The sequence below is a fragment of the Ustilaginoidea virens genome, chromosome 1 (genome assembly GCF_000687475.1).
Source record: "Ustilaginoidea virens chromosome 1, complete sequence".
Lineage (NCBI taxonomy): Eukaryota > Fungi > Ascomycota > Sordariomycetes > Hypocreales > Clavicipitaceae > Ustilaginoidea > Ustilaginoidea virens.
In genome coordinates, this window is record NC_057316.1 from 404,727 (window position 1) to 418,918 (window position 14,192).

At 59.4% G+C, this 14,192-nt stretch overlaps 5 protein-coding genes across 5 annotated transcripts; 3 read left to right on the forward strand and 2 right to left on the reverse strand.

Annotated features, from left to right (window-relative positions):
• Positions 1 to 2,473: 2,473 nt before the first annotated feature.
• On the forward strand, positions 2,474 to 2,827 carry UV8b_00066 (uncharacterized protein; the record flags this gene model as incomplete). Its single annotated transcript, XM_043137564.1, has 2 exons — positions 2,474 to 2,560; positions 2,636 to 2,827. 2 exons carry the CDS (start codon positions 2,474 to 2,476, stop codon positions 2,825 to 2,827), a joined length of 279 nt encoding a protein of 92 aa, XP_042993498.1.
• Positions 2,828 to 3,583: 756 nt separating this feature from the next.
• On the reverse strand, positions 3,584 to 4,796 carry UV8b_00067 (uncharacterized protein; the record flags this gene model as incomplete). The annotated part of the gene is made up of 2 exons (XM_043137565.1): positions 3,584 to 4,545; positions 4,763 to 4,796. 2 exons carry the CDS (start codon positions 4,794 to 4,796, stop codon positions 3,584 to 3,586), a joined length of 996 nt encoding a protein of 331 aa, XP_042993499.1.
• A 2,048-nt stretch (positions 4,797 to 6,844) lies between these two features.
• Positions 6,845 to 7,805, forward strand: UV8b_00068 (uncharacterized protein; the record flags this gene model as incomplete). The annotated part of the gene is made up of 2 exons (XM_043137566.1): positions 6,845 to 6,957; positions 7,187 to 7,805. 2 exons carry the CDS (start codon positions 6,845 to 6,847, stop codon positions 7,803 to 7,805), a joined length of 732 nt encoding a protein of 243 aa, XP_042993500.1.
• Positions 7,806 to 8,128: 323 nt separating this feature from the next.
• On the reverse strand, positions 8,129 to 9,691 carry UV8b_00069 (uncharacterized protein; the record flags this gene model as incomplete). The annotated part of the gene is made up of 4 exons (XM_043137567.1): positions 8,129 to 8,320; positions 8,410 to 9,409; positions 9,487 to 9,532; positions 9,628 to 9,691. 4 exons carry the CDS (start codon positions 9,689 to 9,691, stop codon positions 8,129 to 8,131), a joined length of 1,302 nt encoding a protein of 433 aa, XP_042993501.1.
• A 1,580-nt stretch (positions 9,692 to 11,271) lies between these two features.
• UV8b_00070 (uncharacterized protein) lies at positions 11,272 to 13,833 on the forward strand (the record flags this gene model as incomplete). The annotated part of the gene is made up of 3 exons (XM_043137568.1): positions 11,272 to 11,549; positions 11,624 to 11,769; positions 11,876 to 13,833. The coding sequence occupies 3 exons, from the start codon at positions 11,272 to 11,274 to the stop codon at positions 13,831 to 13,833; spliced, it is 2,382 nt and encodes a 793-aa protein (XP_042993502.1).
• Positions 13,834 to 14,192: the final 359 nt, after the last annotated feature.

Consider the following 14,192-nt stretch of genomic DNA (forward strand, 5'->3'; position numbering starts at 1 on the left):
GTACCTACCTACCTAACCTACCTCCTACCTGTTTCCTCGACAGCAAGGTGCCTCTCCCGACCCAGTGGAATGGAGGTCCTGCCCTGCATCCTCCCCCCCAAGCGGAACGGCAGTCCTGCGGGTAGTTGACGTCTGGTCAACAACTGTCAACTGACATGACGCTGCACAGCGATGGGGCGGCCAGCGGCACTGTGTGCTCCGTGCGTACCGCCCTGGACGGTGCCCAGTGCACGCTGGTGTGCTTGGGAACCCCTTCAACGCAAGTGGCCTATTTTTGGCCCTCGGCGATGGGAGCAATGGGAGCCATCGATTGCTTCAGTGTTCTTTCCTTGCCTCTCTCTTTGTGCGGCCAGCGTGTCCAGATTCCCAAGACGCAAAGCCCCCCCTTCACGTGGACCGACCACCTCTGCCATCTTGTTTTTCTTTTTCCTTTCCTTTCCCCACGCTTGCCTCCCCCCAACAGCCTCGAAGCAAAGCCCCCATCCGAGTCCGACAAATTTGACCCTTCAATGCTGGCTTGGTTGGGTCCGCGAGGCCAGCAACATTGACTCTTGCTGCGGCGCTCTGTACTCCGTACCGCGCCTTTGTCCCGAGCCCCGCACCGCGCAGTCCCAGGCCCCACCCTCGTGCCATCATCGCGCAAGCACGCACTTCGCGAAAAGCCACGGCGTGCCAAGTACTGAATACCTAGGTGCCTCACGTACACTAAACAATATGGCCGGCCACCTGGGCGCCCAACCAAGGACGGGCGCCTCGCCTCGCCTCGCCTCGCCTCAACCTCGCCCATCCCCGAAACATGATTTGACCGCGTGGCTCCAAGTTTTAGGTTTCGCTTTCCATCGCTTACTGCGGGAGCTTACGAGGCTGTGGCTGTGGCTGTGGCTGTGGCTGGGACCCGATGTGCCTGGTGGGGACCCACTTGTTTCTTGTTTTTTTCGCTGGCGGCATGGCATGGCTTCAGCGCATGGTCCCTATCTTAGGTAGGTAGGTACCTCCTAAGATAGGCAGGTACCTAAGGTAGGAGGTAGGTAGGTAGGTCCCTTGTGCCTGTCTCAAGTTGTTATTCTGTTATACTTTTGGGCCGGATGCGATGCGTCGGCGGCATTTGATCGGAGCGTGTTGACATGTATGTATCACTGGGAACGTGGAACCTGTGCGGAGTGGCGCCTTGCCTTGTTGCTGCTGGCGCCGTGGCGCGCCGCCCGTCTGGTGGCCTGATTTTCACTGCTGCCGCCAATGGTGCCGAGGACCAGGGCATGTTATGCAGGGCCACCCCAGGGGGGGGGATATCTGCTTGCCACCTGCTTGCCACCTGCTTGCCACCTGCATGCCACTGCTTGCCGTCTGCATGCCTCTGCTCGCCATCGGAGTGACGCAAGGCCAGTCGACATCAGAGCACAGCTCCAGCCGCTTCAATCAATCAATCAGTCAATCAATCAATCAATCAAACTGGTACTCTTGGCAGAGCCTACGCCGGCCAGCAACATGAAACAAACCACAAGGCAACGCAAAAGTCTAAAAAAGAGGCCCTGGCCCTGGCCCTGGCCCTGGCCCTGGCCTGCCCCAAAACCCCGCGGCCCCCGCCCCGCCCGACCGACCGACCGACGTAAAACACGCCGTGCGGGGCCGTGAGAGAGCGTGCGCCGCGCCGACCAAAGACCCTCCTCCACATCAGGCTTTTGATGAGCTTCCATCCAGCTGGGCTTCTTCCGAAACCAGCTCCAGCCAGCCAGCCAGCCAGCCAGCCAGCCAGTCAAGGGCGCCTTGCCATCCAAAACCTGCGCGGCCAGCCAGCCCGTCTTGGCGCGTCTGGCGCAACAGAAACTTTGCGCTTGCAGCCCCAGACGCGGTTCCTTCAACCCCCGCCATCCGGCCCGTGCCAAAGCAGGACGAGGCGTCGCGATGGGACCGCCCTGCTCGGGGGTTGCTCGCCGCGCTGGGCAGCAGGCAGCAGGCAGGCAGGGGGGAAAGAGGGGACAAAAGGCAAAAAAAAAAACAAAAAAAAAAAGTCTAAAAGTTGCCGCGCAGATGCCACCACCCGCGTCTGCGTCTCCGGAGCTAGGCTTGGCCCCGTGGGGGTTGGGGGTTGGGGGTTGGGGGTTTAGCAAAACTGTAAATCGCCATCTCTGAACCTCGTGCCAAAACCTGCGCCTTTGCTCCCCCCCGTGGGAACAGCGTCGTAGTTGACTGGCCCAGGGGGCCTTTGGCTCAGTTGTAATTAGGTTTGGTCGGGGGGCGGCCTCGCCATGAGGGGTCCAGCCAAACGACTACGCGGGAACCAGCAGTCGAGGGCGTCGTCGCGTCTCCCGGCGGCTCGGAGCATAAATAGCCTCGCAAGCTCTTCTCCCTCGCTCCAGCATCATCATCATCATCATCAACATCAACATCAACATCAACATCATCATCATCATCATCAACTGCTCGGGCTTCCCGTTCACGCTCACCAACCCAACCAACCCAAACCAGATCCATCATGAAGGCCCCTCTCGTCATCCTGGCCGCCTTGGCCGGCCTCGCTTTCGCCGCTGAACCAGAGTTTGCCCAGTTCCCCGAATGCGCCGTACGGACCTTCCCCCTTCCTTCAAACTCTTGCCGCCTAGCCACCCCCCTTGCTGACCTTTTCCCCCCTCCACAGAGACCCTGCCTCTCAAGCGCGTACAAGACCATCGGCTGCGGCGTGCACGACACCCCTTGCGGCTGCAAGGCGGAAAACCAAAAGAAGATTCGTGACCACGCCACCAAGTGTGTCATTGACGCCTGCGGCATTTCCAAGGCCCTCAAGACCAAGAGCATCGGCGAAAAGGCGTGCAAGGACTTCAAGAACTGAAAAAAGAGAGAGAGAGAAGAAAAAAAGACAGACCTGCCGTGTCTTGTTTGTGGCTGCGGGAAGGGGGGGACTTTTCCCGCATGTATCTTGCGGTGGTGCCGCCTGGACTGGTTTCGGGCTTTCTTTTCTTTTTCTTTTTTTCTTCTCAGATCTTTTGATTCGTGCTGCAGAGACTTGGATTCGCTTCCCGGATCGCAGGTCCCTCCGGCCCTGCTGTTGCGCTGAGATTAGCAGCTTGGCGCAATCGACGTTGGAAACTGAGCGATGGGGGTGGGGGGGGGAAGGAATAAAATATTCTGTCGTTAGGTAGTGCAAGTCTGACGATGGGCTTCGCAGTGTCAGTCGCTCACACGGACGCGGTTGGTACTTGCGCTGCTCGTTTTTGACTGCAATATTCACATTGTCAACCATTTCCTACCCCTTGAATGATGAGCGTTGGGAAGCGAAGACGAGCAAAAGCCAGAACCCTAAGCACCCCATTTTTTAGAAAAATAGAAAGCAAAAAAAAAAAAAAATAACACGGACTAGCGATACACATTTCCATTGACTCCTGTTGACCCGCAATCAAAACCACCACCAGATCCATAGAAACCGTTGGCCAGAACCAGAGGGGCCCAGCATTGCCTGAGCCCAGACAATGCCTTGAGCTCAGGACCCAGGCCCCTGTTGGCGTTCTTTTCGCCCGGGAAGTGCTCACTCCGCTGACTTCTGCCACGCATGCTCGCGTCTTGTCCCTTTTGTCGGGAATATCCCCCTTCATACCGACGGCAGCTCGGCCGGACCCTGACTGCGCGTCTTTCGAGCGGTTCTGCCAATGACGGGCTCCTTTTTCTTCTTTGCGTTGGCGGCCTTGGAAGAGCTTGATGAATTCTCCGTCTGTTCCTGGGCGGGTGTCTTGTTTGCGTTGGCGTTTGCGGGAGGCTGGGCAGAAGCATCATCGTCGTCATCAATCTTGGGTTTCTTGCCATTCGGAATGGCATCAGGGGCAGCTCCGTCTTGATTCCGGGGCTCGGCTGTCGCAGGCTCAGCCGTGTCGTCAAGCTTGCGCTTTCCCCCAGCGACGGGCCCATTGAGCCCCGCAGTCTTGGAAGTTGAGGCGGCGCTGGCTGCTGGAGCTGGCGCGGTTGCTGGCACCGACTCGGCCTCTGGGCCAGCGTGCGTCACCGGAGTTTCTGGTTTAGCGTTGGGCTTGTGCGTATCCGTCGCTCCATCTGCGACAGGCACACCGGTAGCCGGGCTCGTTTCCTCTGTTGACTTGAGCTCTCGCGCAGGCTCGGGTTCCTCCGCAGGCGCCGCGGGTTTTCCCTCCTGGCCATCCAGCGACGCCTCTGCTGCTGGACTGGACTCGGACTCGGACTCTTCAGTCCCGGTCTTGGCGACTGGTTCGCGTGCAGGCTCCTGAACCGGTTCAACAGGCGCGGCAGCAGGAGTCGACCCATTGACGTGAGTTTCTGCGGCAGACACGGCTTGGACAGGCTTGGGAGGGTGAGCTAGCCCACCGAGACCGCTACCGTCAGGCTTTCCCTCGCTCACCGGTGGCTCGGCATTTGTTTCCACGGGCTTGCCAACCGGCTTATCGACAGGCTTGTCTCCAGATTTGCCTTCATCTTCCTCCGTTACTTGCGCTGAAGCTGGAGGGCAAGCAGGGAGAGACGGACGGTCCTCCGATGTAGCGGCCCCGAACGGACGACGAGAGGCATTTGGTCCAGAGAATCCGACTAGCGAGACCCCGATGTTAGAAAGCAGTGAGCGCACAAGATTGTGATATCCTGGGTGATGGTGGGGGGGGGGGGTGGGGGGGGGAGAAACGGCGACGGTACCCAATGGAACAATGACCAATTGAGTCCACACACGCGCGCGCGCGCTTCCGCATGACGAAGCGACCAGGCGTCGCCAAAAGAGAAGCTCACGCGACAATGGCTGCACAGCGCTTACCTTTCTCCAAAGCTGGGGCGCTGGTGTCGGCCATGGTTGGCATCTCAGATGACGTAGGGACAAGAGGTTATTGCCACTGGACACAGCGAGGAGGAAAGCTTACAGGAGCTTTACGAGGGTGCAGGAGGGGGTGATCAACTATGTGTGTGTGTGTGTTTGTGAGTGAGAGAGAGAGAGAAAAAGAGAAAGAGGTCTGGTGGATGGAAAAGTCGCTCATACGACAAGACTGGAATCCAGTAATGGTACGGTTGGAGGGGGCGGCGTTTGCGTTCAGGTGCAGCTCGAGAGGAAGAGAAGGAGAAGATGAGGCAGGTAGGTCGGAGATGCTGGGAAAGCGGACAGAAACGGGGGGACGAACGACGCGTAGGACAGCTTTTTGACACTCCCGTTCTGCTCAGAGGATTGCTGGAGGGCTGCGATGGGGCCCCACAAACGGCATGGCAAGTCTTGACTCTTGACTTGCCTTGCTCAGGACGGGGGGCCCTTTGGAATCCAAGCAAAGCGTCTGGTGTGGCTGGCCCAGCTGGCCACTTTGAGGTTTGCGGGTGAAGTACGGGGTACGGGGTACTCGGATTCCCCAAAGGACAAGAGAGAGTTTGTGCCATTCGTCCATGGGATGGATAGCGCCAAAGCAAAACGTGAGGTGAGCTGCATGGCCGCAGCGGAGCGAGTGCCCAGGAACCCAGCCGATGATCGCATCACCCACACCAAGCCCCGGCTCACGCAGGCCAGCTTTTGGTTTCGAGCGAGCCCCCGTGGGGGGAGGGGGTTTCCAACTTGGCATGGTCGGGGTGGGTTGGGGTGTCTGTTTGGTTCGGTATCGTCGTCGGTTTTGGCTACAGCAGGCCAGGCCAGGCCGTCCATTCGGGGCCCCCAAGCAAACCTCTGTGCTGCATGCATTGAGCTTTGGATGGGCGTTCGGGGTTCAGGTTGGTAATGTTGCGTCGGCCGCCCTCTCTCTCCTCTCCAACGGGGGGGGGGGGGGGGGGGGAAGGGGCACGATTCCAACGGGGAAAAACGAGGTGGGAAACAAACACAGTGTCCAGTGCTGCCATTTGCTGGATGGCGAGGCCATCGGAACTGTGCATGTCTGTCATGACGCATCGGCCCGAGACTGTGCGCATCCGGACGATCGGGACGGTGCCGACCAACGAGGTTTGAAGGGGGCGATCCGGTGGCAGGGGGAGAGGAAGGGGTGGGGAAGAAGACAAGGGAGTCACCCAAAAGGGCCACGAACAGAAAAGTCAATAAAGAATTGGACCAGACAGCTGGCTGGAGATGTGCAGCGCTATGAATTTCGACAACGCGGGTGGGTCGGGGTGACGTCTGGGTCTGGTCAAGAACTGGTTTGGCGGGAGGGGAACTTGACAGCTGCCTGCCAGGCAAGACAGCTGCCAGCCCCCTCCGACCCGGCTGCAGGCCGTGCCTCTTTTGCTTTTTTTTCGTCCAGAGTAGCTGTGGCTGTGGCTGTGGCTGTGGCTGGGCTGGGCTTGGGGACGTTGGCGACGATGAAAATCACATGACGTGCAGGCTGGTACGCGACGGGTACCTGGGTGTCTGCAGTCTGCAGGTGGGTGCTGCTGCATGCATGAGCCTGGGCGCACAATACAATGGGAGTGCGGCAGGCATTGACACTGCCTTGTCGAGAGTTGGAAAAAGCCCTCGCTTGACGAAAGTTGCGGCAATGGACTTGTGATGTTGCTGCGTGCTGCGCAGTGCGGGTGGTGCGCAGCCACGGGGTGGCTGGCTTGTGTGGCTGGCTTGTGTGGCTGGCTTGTGTGGCTGGCTTGTGTGTGGCAGTCCCCGCCTCCAGGCACGCTGCTTACCCAAGCCAATGCGAATGCGGCGGATCCATGAATGCCATCCATTAATCATCCATCAATGGTGGCCAGAGAACAACAGGTGACACCTTGATACATATTCCCCCCCTTGACGCGAGCGCAAAGGCGGCAATCAAGTCCAACTACACCACGCTCATTTGGGCCCCGACCGACAAAAGAGCCTTGTCTCGTCAGGGCTTCTCGTCATTTGCATTCTTCTCTTGTTCTTTTTTTTTTTTTTTCCCCTTTTCCCCCGCCCGCAATGGCGCCCGCAAAGACGTCGTCCAACAAGTACTCGGTGATTCTGCCAACATACAATGAGCGACGAAACCTGCCCATCATTACGTGGTTGCTGAACCGCACCTTTACCGAGAGGTAAATCGACCCTTTTTTTCTTCTTTTTTTTTTTTTTCCCTTGCCTCTTCTTTTTACCTCTTCTTCTTCTTTTTTTTTTTCTCTTTTGTTTCCCTTTCTGCCGCCTCTCTCCCTACTGAATCTGGGGAAACCAAACAATCCCCCCCCCCCCCCCCCCCCAATCGGTGCAGACTCGCAGGTCGTCGTGTGGCGTGGCTGACTTTTATGTTCCAACACTGGGCAAATAAAGCAACCTCGACTGGGAGCTCATCATCGTCGACGACGGCTCCCCCGACGGCACGCAGCGCGTGGCCAGCCAGCTCGTCGAGGCCTACTCGCCGCACGTCGTCCTCAAGCCCCGCGCGGGCAAGCTCGGCCTCGGCACCGCCTACGTGCACGGCCTCCAGTTCACCACGGGCAACTTCGTCATCATCATGGACGCCGACTTCTCCCACCACCCCAAGTTCATCCCGCAGATGGTGGCGGTGCAGCAGGCCGGCGGCTTCGACATCGTCACGGGCACGCGGTACGCCGGCGACGGCGGCGTCTTCGGCTGGGACCTCAGGCGCAAGCTGGTCAGCCGCGGCGCCAACCTGTTTGCCGACACGGTGCTGCGCCCCGGCGTGAGCGACCTGACGGGCAGCTTCCGCCTCTACAGGAAGAGCGTGCTGGAAAAGGTGATTACCAGCACCGAGAGCAAGGGGTACACGTTCCAGATGGAGATGATGGTTCGCGCCAAGGCCATGGGGTGCTCCGTCGCCGAGGTGCCCATCTCCTTTGTCGACCGGCTGTACGGCGAGAGCAAGCTGGGGGGTGACGAGATTGTCGAGTATGCCAAGGGCGTGTTTTCGCTGTGGATGAAGGTGTGACGCGGGAAAAGACGTTCAAGCGCACCACCAAGTGAGGGGCTTTATAATGACGGGTGGTTTCCACGTACGCCCGCCAAATCTACGTAATGAATAATTGCACACATATTATATACTCGGTGGCATTTGTTGCATCATGCATGTCCCGATGCTCAAGGCAAAGCCCAACGTTTGCTTGCTGCAACCATCATCACATGTTCCTCCTCCCCCCCCCCCCCCCCCCCACCATGATGGTCTGGCCAGAGACGTACGAAAACAGAGGACTAGCCACGGCCAAGATGCTCGCCGCCGCCTCGCCCGCCTCGCCCCCCTCCATGCGCATTCGTCTATAATTTAAAGTCGGCATTCGTCTTTTCCCACCCCGTAGCCGACTCCTCCATCCCCGCGGCCCTCTCGGCGAGCTCCGTCTTCAACCCGCGGTGTTTCTCCGTGCAAAGCTCGTACATGGTCGACAAGTTGAACAGCAGCGTGCGGGACGAAAAGCCCGACTCCACCAGCGCTTCCAGAACATCCCGGCCCTAGATGGGAAGAAAAAGAAGGAGGAGAAAAAGTCAGTCGGCGATTGCGGCCCTTCAGATGCTGCTCCAGCTCGAGACGGCGGACAAACCTCTTGCATCCTTCCCAGGTAGAGCAAACAGACCGCGGCATTGACGCCCACCATCTCGTCACCGGGCAAATCACCCTTCAAACCTTGCCACGTCTCCAGCGCGGCTTCGTACTCGTCGTCGGCCATGTGGCACAGCGCCAGGATGATCCTCTCCGTCACAGCAGCGCCAATGTCCGTCCCGCACTGCCTGGCGCAGCCTTTTGCCTTGTCAACATCGCCCAGATGCAACCACAAAAGAGCCTTTGACAGCGCGATTTTCCCGTCCCCGCCATCTTTCAAGGTGTCTAGATGGTGCGCGGCACCGGACAAGTCGTCCATGTCGATCAGCGCGCCCGCCACCTTGACCCCCAGTTCATGCAGCCGCGTCTTCCAGAGCTCGCTCGCCGAATCGTCACGCTGGGCAGCAGCAGCTTTGGCCGCGTGCGAGCGGGCCTCTCGGGCCAGATCGTAATAGCTCATGACTGCTCTTCGTGGGTCCCCGAACCCGAGGGCTTGAAGCCGCACATTCAGCACCCTCAAGTCCCAAGGGACCAGGTGCTCGCCGGTCCTGTCGTCGACATAGATGCGCGCATTGCTCAGGTCTTCCAGCGCCTTGACCTCCTGGGCCGCCAGCGAGGTAGCATCGATGAGCGTCAGACACACAAGCCTTGTGTAAAGCAGGTCAAAGATGCGCTGCGAATCGGTGGATTCCACAGCTCCGCCAGCACCACCCGACCCCGTGAGTTGCTGAACGGCTGCAATGGCTGCCGCGCGAAAATGCCCCTTTGCCAGCAGGGATTCCAGAGGGGCAGATGAATCAGGTTGTTTGGGGGAGTTGCGGAATGCCGCCGGAACGTTGAGCGGGGTGAGGGGATGGTAGATTTCCGGACGGAGGAGAAAGGAAAAGTCTTTGGGGCGGGATTCCGCTATCTGGGGGATGGTGCTGCTGGTGATGGACTGGCGGGTTTGGGACGACGTGCTGAGGCGTTGAGGGTCTGGGGACGCAGATGAGCTTAACGGGCTGGCGCCTGGTTAGATTGATTGGGGGGGGGGGGGGGGGGCCGGGGGAACCCGAGGAGGAGATGGAGTTGAACTGACTCGTCTTCGTCAAGGGGTCCTTTCACCGAGGAGCGAGGCCGCGAAGCTGCGACTGTTAGCGAGCTGACGCATGTCACGGTGGGTTTTGATGTTGTCGTTGGGGTGGGTTGTGGATGCGGTGCTGGCAGAGTGGAGACTTGCATCGAGAGACGGATGGCTTCTTTTCGGCATGGCCCTTTGGAGGGGCCTTGTGTGGATCGCTCATGACGGTTTGTGGTGCGTTGGGTGATGCATCATGGCCGCACACGGCGAGGCTGGCTGACGATGAAGTTGTTGATCCGAGGTTGGTTCAAGCCGGGCGGATAATCGCCGGGTTGTGGCCATGTGCATCGGTACAGTACGTCCAGTACATAGTCCGCACGGAACGTACGGAATTTAGAAGCACCAGACGGGTCCTGGATTGCCAGCAGCGAACTTTCAATGGTTGCCAAGCCCCTTGGGCGACCAGCCGAGTACGGAGCAGTTCATGTTGCATCGCGCAAATGCCGGGCACAGCCGGGCACAGCCGGGCACAGCCGGGCACAGCCGGGCACAGCTGGAAGCACCCAGTGCCGTGTTCGCGCTAGCCCGCTTTTCCCCGATAAAACCGGACAAAAGCCATGGCTTTATCCTGGCAGAGACGGCATACGCATGCGCCCGTCCAGGCTGCTGCTGTACATGGTGGTGCACTGGTAAACCAGTCAGTCACTTGACTGCTTTTGTTTTGTCCAGGGCCAAAGACGGCACGCCACGTCCACCGTGCCCACTTGCACAGTGCATCGCCAAGCCCAGCCCCATATTTCCCATTGCGTGCCCTGGGCCGCACCAACTGCCGGCGGGTTTTGACCTGATCCGACTCTGCATGCTGGCTGGGGTCATTTGAACGCGTCAAACGTTTCCATCCCCCACGATCATCCCCCACGATCGGACGAGAGAGGCAGCTTTTGCGTTGGCGCTTTGACTTTCAGGTGAGGCTTGCTTTGCCCTTGACATTCCGTCCCCATTACGGACTGGTAGCTAGCTGACTGACTACCAGGTATGTCAGTCACGGCTGTCTCTCGGCTAACCACCCACCTCATGACGGACGATTGATCGACTTTTGCCCACGACCGGACCTTCCTTGCATGCCACTTGCTTGCTGCTTGCTACCCTTGGTCAGCAGAGAGAAACTCGGGGGATTTTTTATAATTATACTTATATTTATTTTATTTTCATTTTATTTTGTGTGTGCCTGCGGCCTGTGCAGAAAGGAGACCGCTCATGCACGCCTCCGCCCTCCTTTATCCGGCTGCCTTGCTGATACTTCCGCTTTGCATGTCTAGTCAGTCGACATACGGAGCCCTTCTCTTTTGTGTCCCACGTGCGCCTTCGACAATGGATCACGCTATGCACCCACCTCTCGCCTTTAGCTTCGGACGAGCCTGTCTCGCTCCAACTTTGCCAGCCTTGTGTGGCGTTCCCATCCTTGCCTCGAGTCTGGGCTCGTATCAGGGGAAGATGAGGGGAATAATATCCCACGACTGGAGGCGTTTCTGCAGTTCCGGCACCGTCTTGCCTAATTCTTAATTTTTAATTCCTTTTCAGTAGAATTTCTTTTTCTTTTTTTTTTTTTACTTTTCTTCTGACACGCGCGAAAAAGTCCCTCCTTCGGTTGGTTCTTGTTCTCAGACCTGCGCGGCGCCATTTACACCCGGCTTACCGTACGAATCTACCGCGTATCGTACTAGAGCTGGCCCGTCAAGGCTGCGGGCCATCACAACCATAGCCGGCATATCCAGGCGCTAAGCGCTCGAGGGCAGGCTTGCCATGGTGGGTTTGCGAGGGCCAGCCGTCGCGGCGCTGCTGGCGCTGCTGGCTCTGCCGGCCTTGCCCACCACAAACGCGTCCTTGTCGACCGCGGGCATCACGGGGCTCGCCAATCGTCTGTTCGATAATCAGGGGGACGCGTTCGAGCTTGTTCTGACGGAGAAGCATGCCGCCTGGTCGCGGTGGAACCCGCCTGTCAACGACAACTACACCGTCAAGGCAGGCAAAGACGGAAAGATTCTGGTCGAGGGCACGACGCTGAATGCACTGGCTCGAGGGTGAGGCCATATGCCGACCGCTTCCGGGCAGATGGAGCGTCATATGCGGAGCTAACTGCGCCGTGCACACACAGACTGCGACATTATGCCAGCGAGGTTCTGCAGATTGACCGGTTCTTGTTTGTCGACACCTATAAAAAGAGTCCAACAAACTTGCCCGTGCCACCTGAACCTCTGGAGGGCGCCAGTGTCGTGCCGTGGAGGTATAACCTCAACACTGGTGGGTCGGCTCCTCCGATACCTTGGCTCTCTCTCTCTCTCTCTCTCTCACTCTGTCACTCCCTCTCCCCCCTCTTGACAACGGCAAAGCGCCTGACCTTAGTTAGTGACCTTTTCATACTCCTTTGCTTGGTACCAATGGCAAGACTGGGAGAAGCTTCTCGACTGGGCCGCTCTTCGCGGCGTCAACCTGCAGCTCGCTTGGGTGGGCTACGAAAAAATCTTCCTCGACAGCTTCCAGCACCTCGGCCTCACCCAGGACGAGATTCTGCCCTTTTTCAGCGGCCCCGTCTTCCAAGCCTGGAATCGATTCGGCAACATCCAGGGTTCCTGGGGCCGCAAGGGAGACCTGCCCGTCAGCTTCATCGAGGACCAGTTTCAGCTGCAAAAGAAGATTGTCGCCCGCATGGTCGAGCTGGGCATCACCCCGGTTCTCCCCGCCTTCCCCGGCTTCGTCCCCGGCGCCGTCAGAAGAGTCCGCCCCGGTGCCAAGCTGACGCCGTCCCCCAACTGGTTCTCTCCGGCACCGGACAAGTACTCCCGCGACCTGTTCCTCGACCCCCTGGACCCCACCTACGCAGAGCTGCAGAAGCTCTTCGTCTCCCGGCAGATGCAGGCCTTTGGCAACGTCACCAACTTCTACACCCTCGACCAGTTCAACGAGCTGTCCCCCGCATCCCGGGACACCGGCTACCTCTCCGGCATCTCCCGCCGCACCTACGCCGGCCTGACTGCCGCCAACCCTGCCGCCGTGTGGCTCCTCCAGGGCTGGCTCTTCTACTCCAGCCGCGACTTCTGGACCCAGCCGCGCATCGACGCTTACCTCGGCGGCGTCGGGGACAAGCAGGGAATGCTCGTCCTGGACCTCTACTCCGAAGTCCACCCCCAGTGGCAACGTACCAACAGCTACTCGGGCAAGCCGTGGATCTGGTGCCAGCTCCACGACTTTGGCGGCAACATGGCTCTCGAGGGACGCGTGCAAAACCTGACCCGCGCCCCCATTGACGCCCTGCGTCGATCCAAGTCCCTCGTCGGCTTCGGTCTCACCCCTGAAGGCTACGAAGGCAACGAGATTGTGTACGACATGCTCCTGGACCAAGCTTGGTCGCCAAACCCCATCAACACGCGCCGCTACTTCCGACGCTGGACCAGCAAGCGCTACGCCCTGGGCTCCAGCCTTGCCCCCCCGGAACTGCACCGGGCGTGGGAAATCCTTCGCGCCAACGTCTACTCCAACTCCCGCGCCGACATCCCCCAAGTCCCCGTGGCGACCTACCAGCTCCGCCCAGCCCTCTCCGGCATCGCCAACAGGACGGGCCACTTCCCGCACCCGACCGCCCTGCATTACAACCCCACCGTCCTCCAAAAGGTGTGGCAGCTCATGCTCAAGGCTGCCCGCGCCCAGCCCGCCCTCTGGGACGTGCCGGCCTTCCGACTAGACCTGGTCGACGTCTCCCGCCAGATGCTCAGCAACGAGTTCGACTCGTGCTACAGGGACTTGATGGAAGCCTACCAGTGCAGCATCTCCAGCTCCACGACCGGCCAGCTGCGGCCCCGCGTCTCCGCTCCTCCCCCTCCTACCTGCCACGTCCAGGCCGCGGGGCGAAAGCTGCTCGACATCCTCTCCACGCTGGACCGCCTTCTCGGCAGCCACGAGCACTTTACTCTGCAACGCTGGCTAAGCGCGGCGGCGAGCCTGGGCTCGCGATTCGGCAACGAGGACCTCTTCACCTTCAACGCGCGCTCGCAGGTGACGGTGTGGCAGGTCGATGCCACGAGCCTCAACGACTATGCGGCCAAGGCGTGGGGTGGGCTTGTGGGATCGTACTACAAAGCCAGATGGGCCATATTTGTCGACGCGCTGGTTGAAGCGGGCGATGACGGCCGGCCCGTTGATCAGCGGGGCTTGAACGAGAAGCTGAGGGCGTTTGAGGCCCGGTGGCAGGCTGGCGGGGCAGTTGCCCAGGCGGCGGAAGGGGGGGGGTTGGGGATGGTGATGCAGGGGCTGCAGAAGGATTGGCCGCAGGTCTTTCCGCGCGCCAGCTTGGTGGAGGGATGTTTATGAAGTAGATGGAGGGTGCCGTGCCGTGCCGTGCCGCGCCGTGCCGCTCGTACTGGATACCGTTGCCATTTCCATGTGTGATGGTGACGTTTTTTCTCGTCTCGTCTCTTCTCTTCTCCTCTTTTGCCTTGTCTTGTCGTCTCTTCTTTTCCCTTGCAAAGGAAAAGGGCAGCGTGGCCACGGTCACGGTCACGGTCACGGTCACGGTGTATGATATTCACGGCAGACAAGCTGCTCACAAGGCGCTGCGAAGCAATGTCCCAGACAGATGAGGGGAACGACTTGCTACACCTCGGGAGCCCCTTTGCCTTGCTCGAACAGCATGGCTCGGACTGTCAGCAGACACTCGCACACCAAGTAAG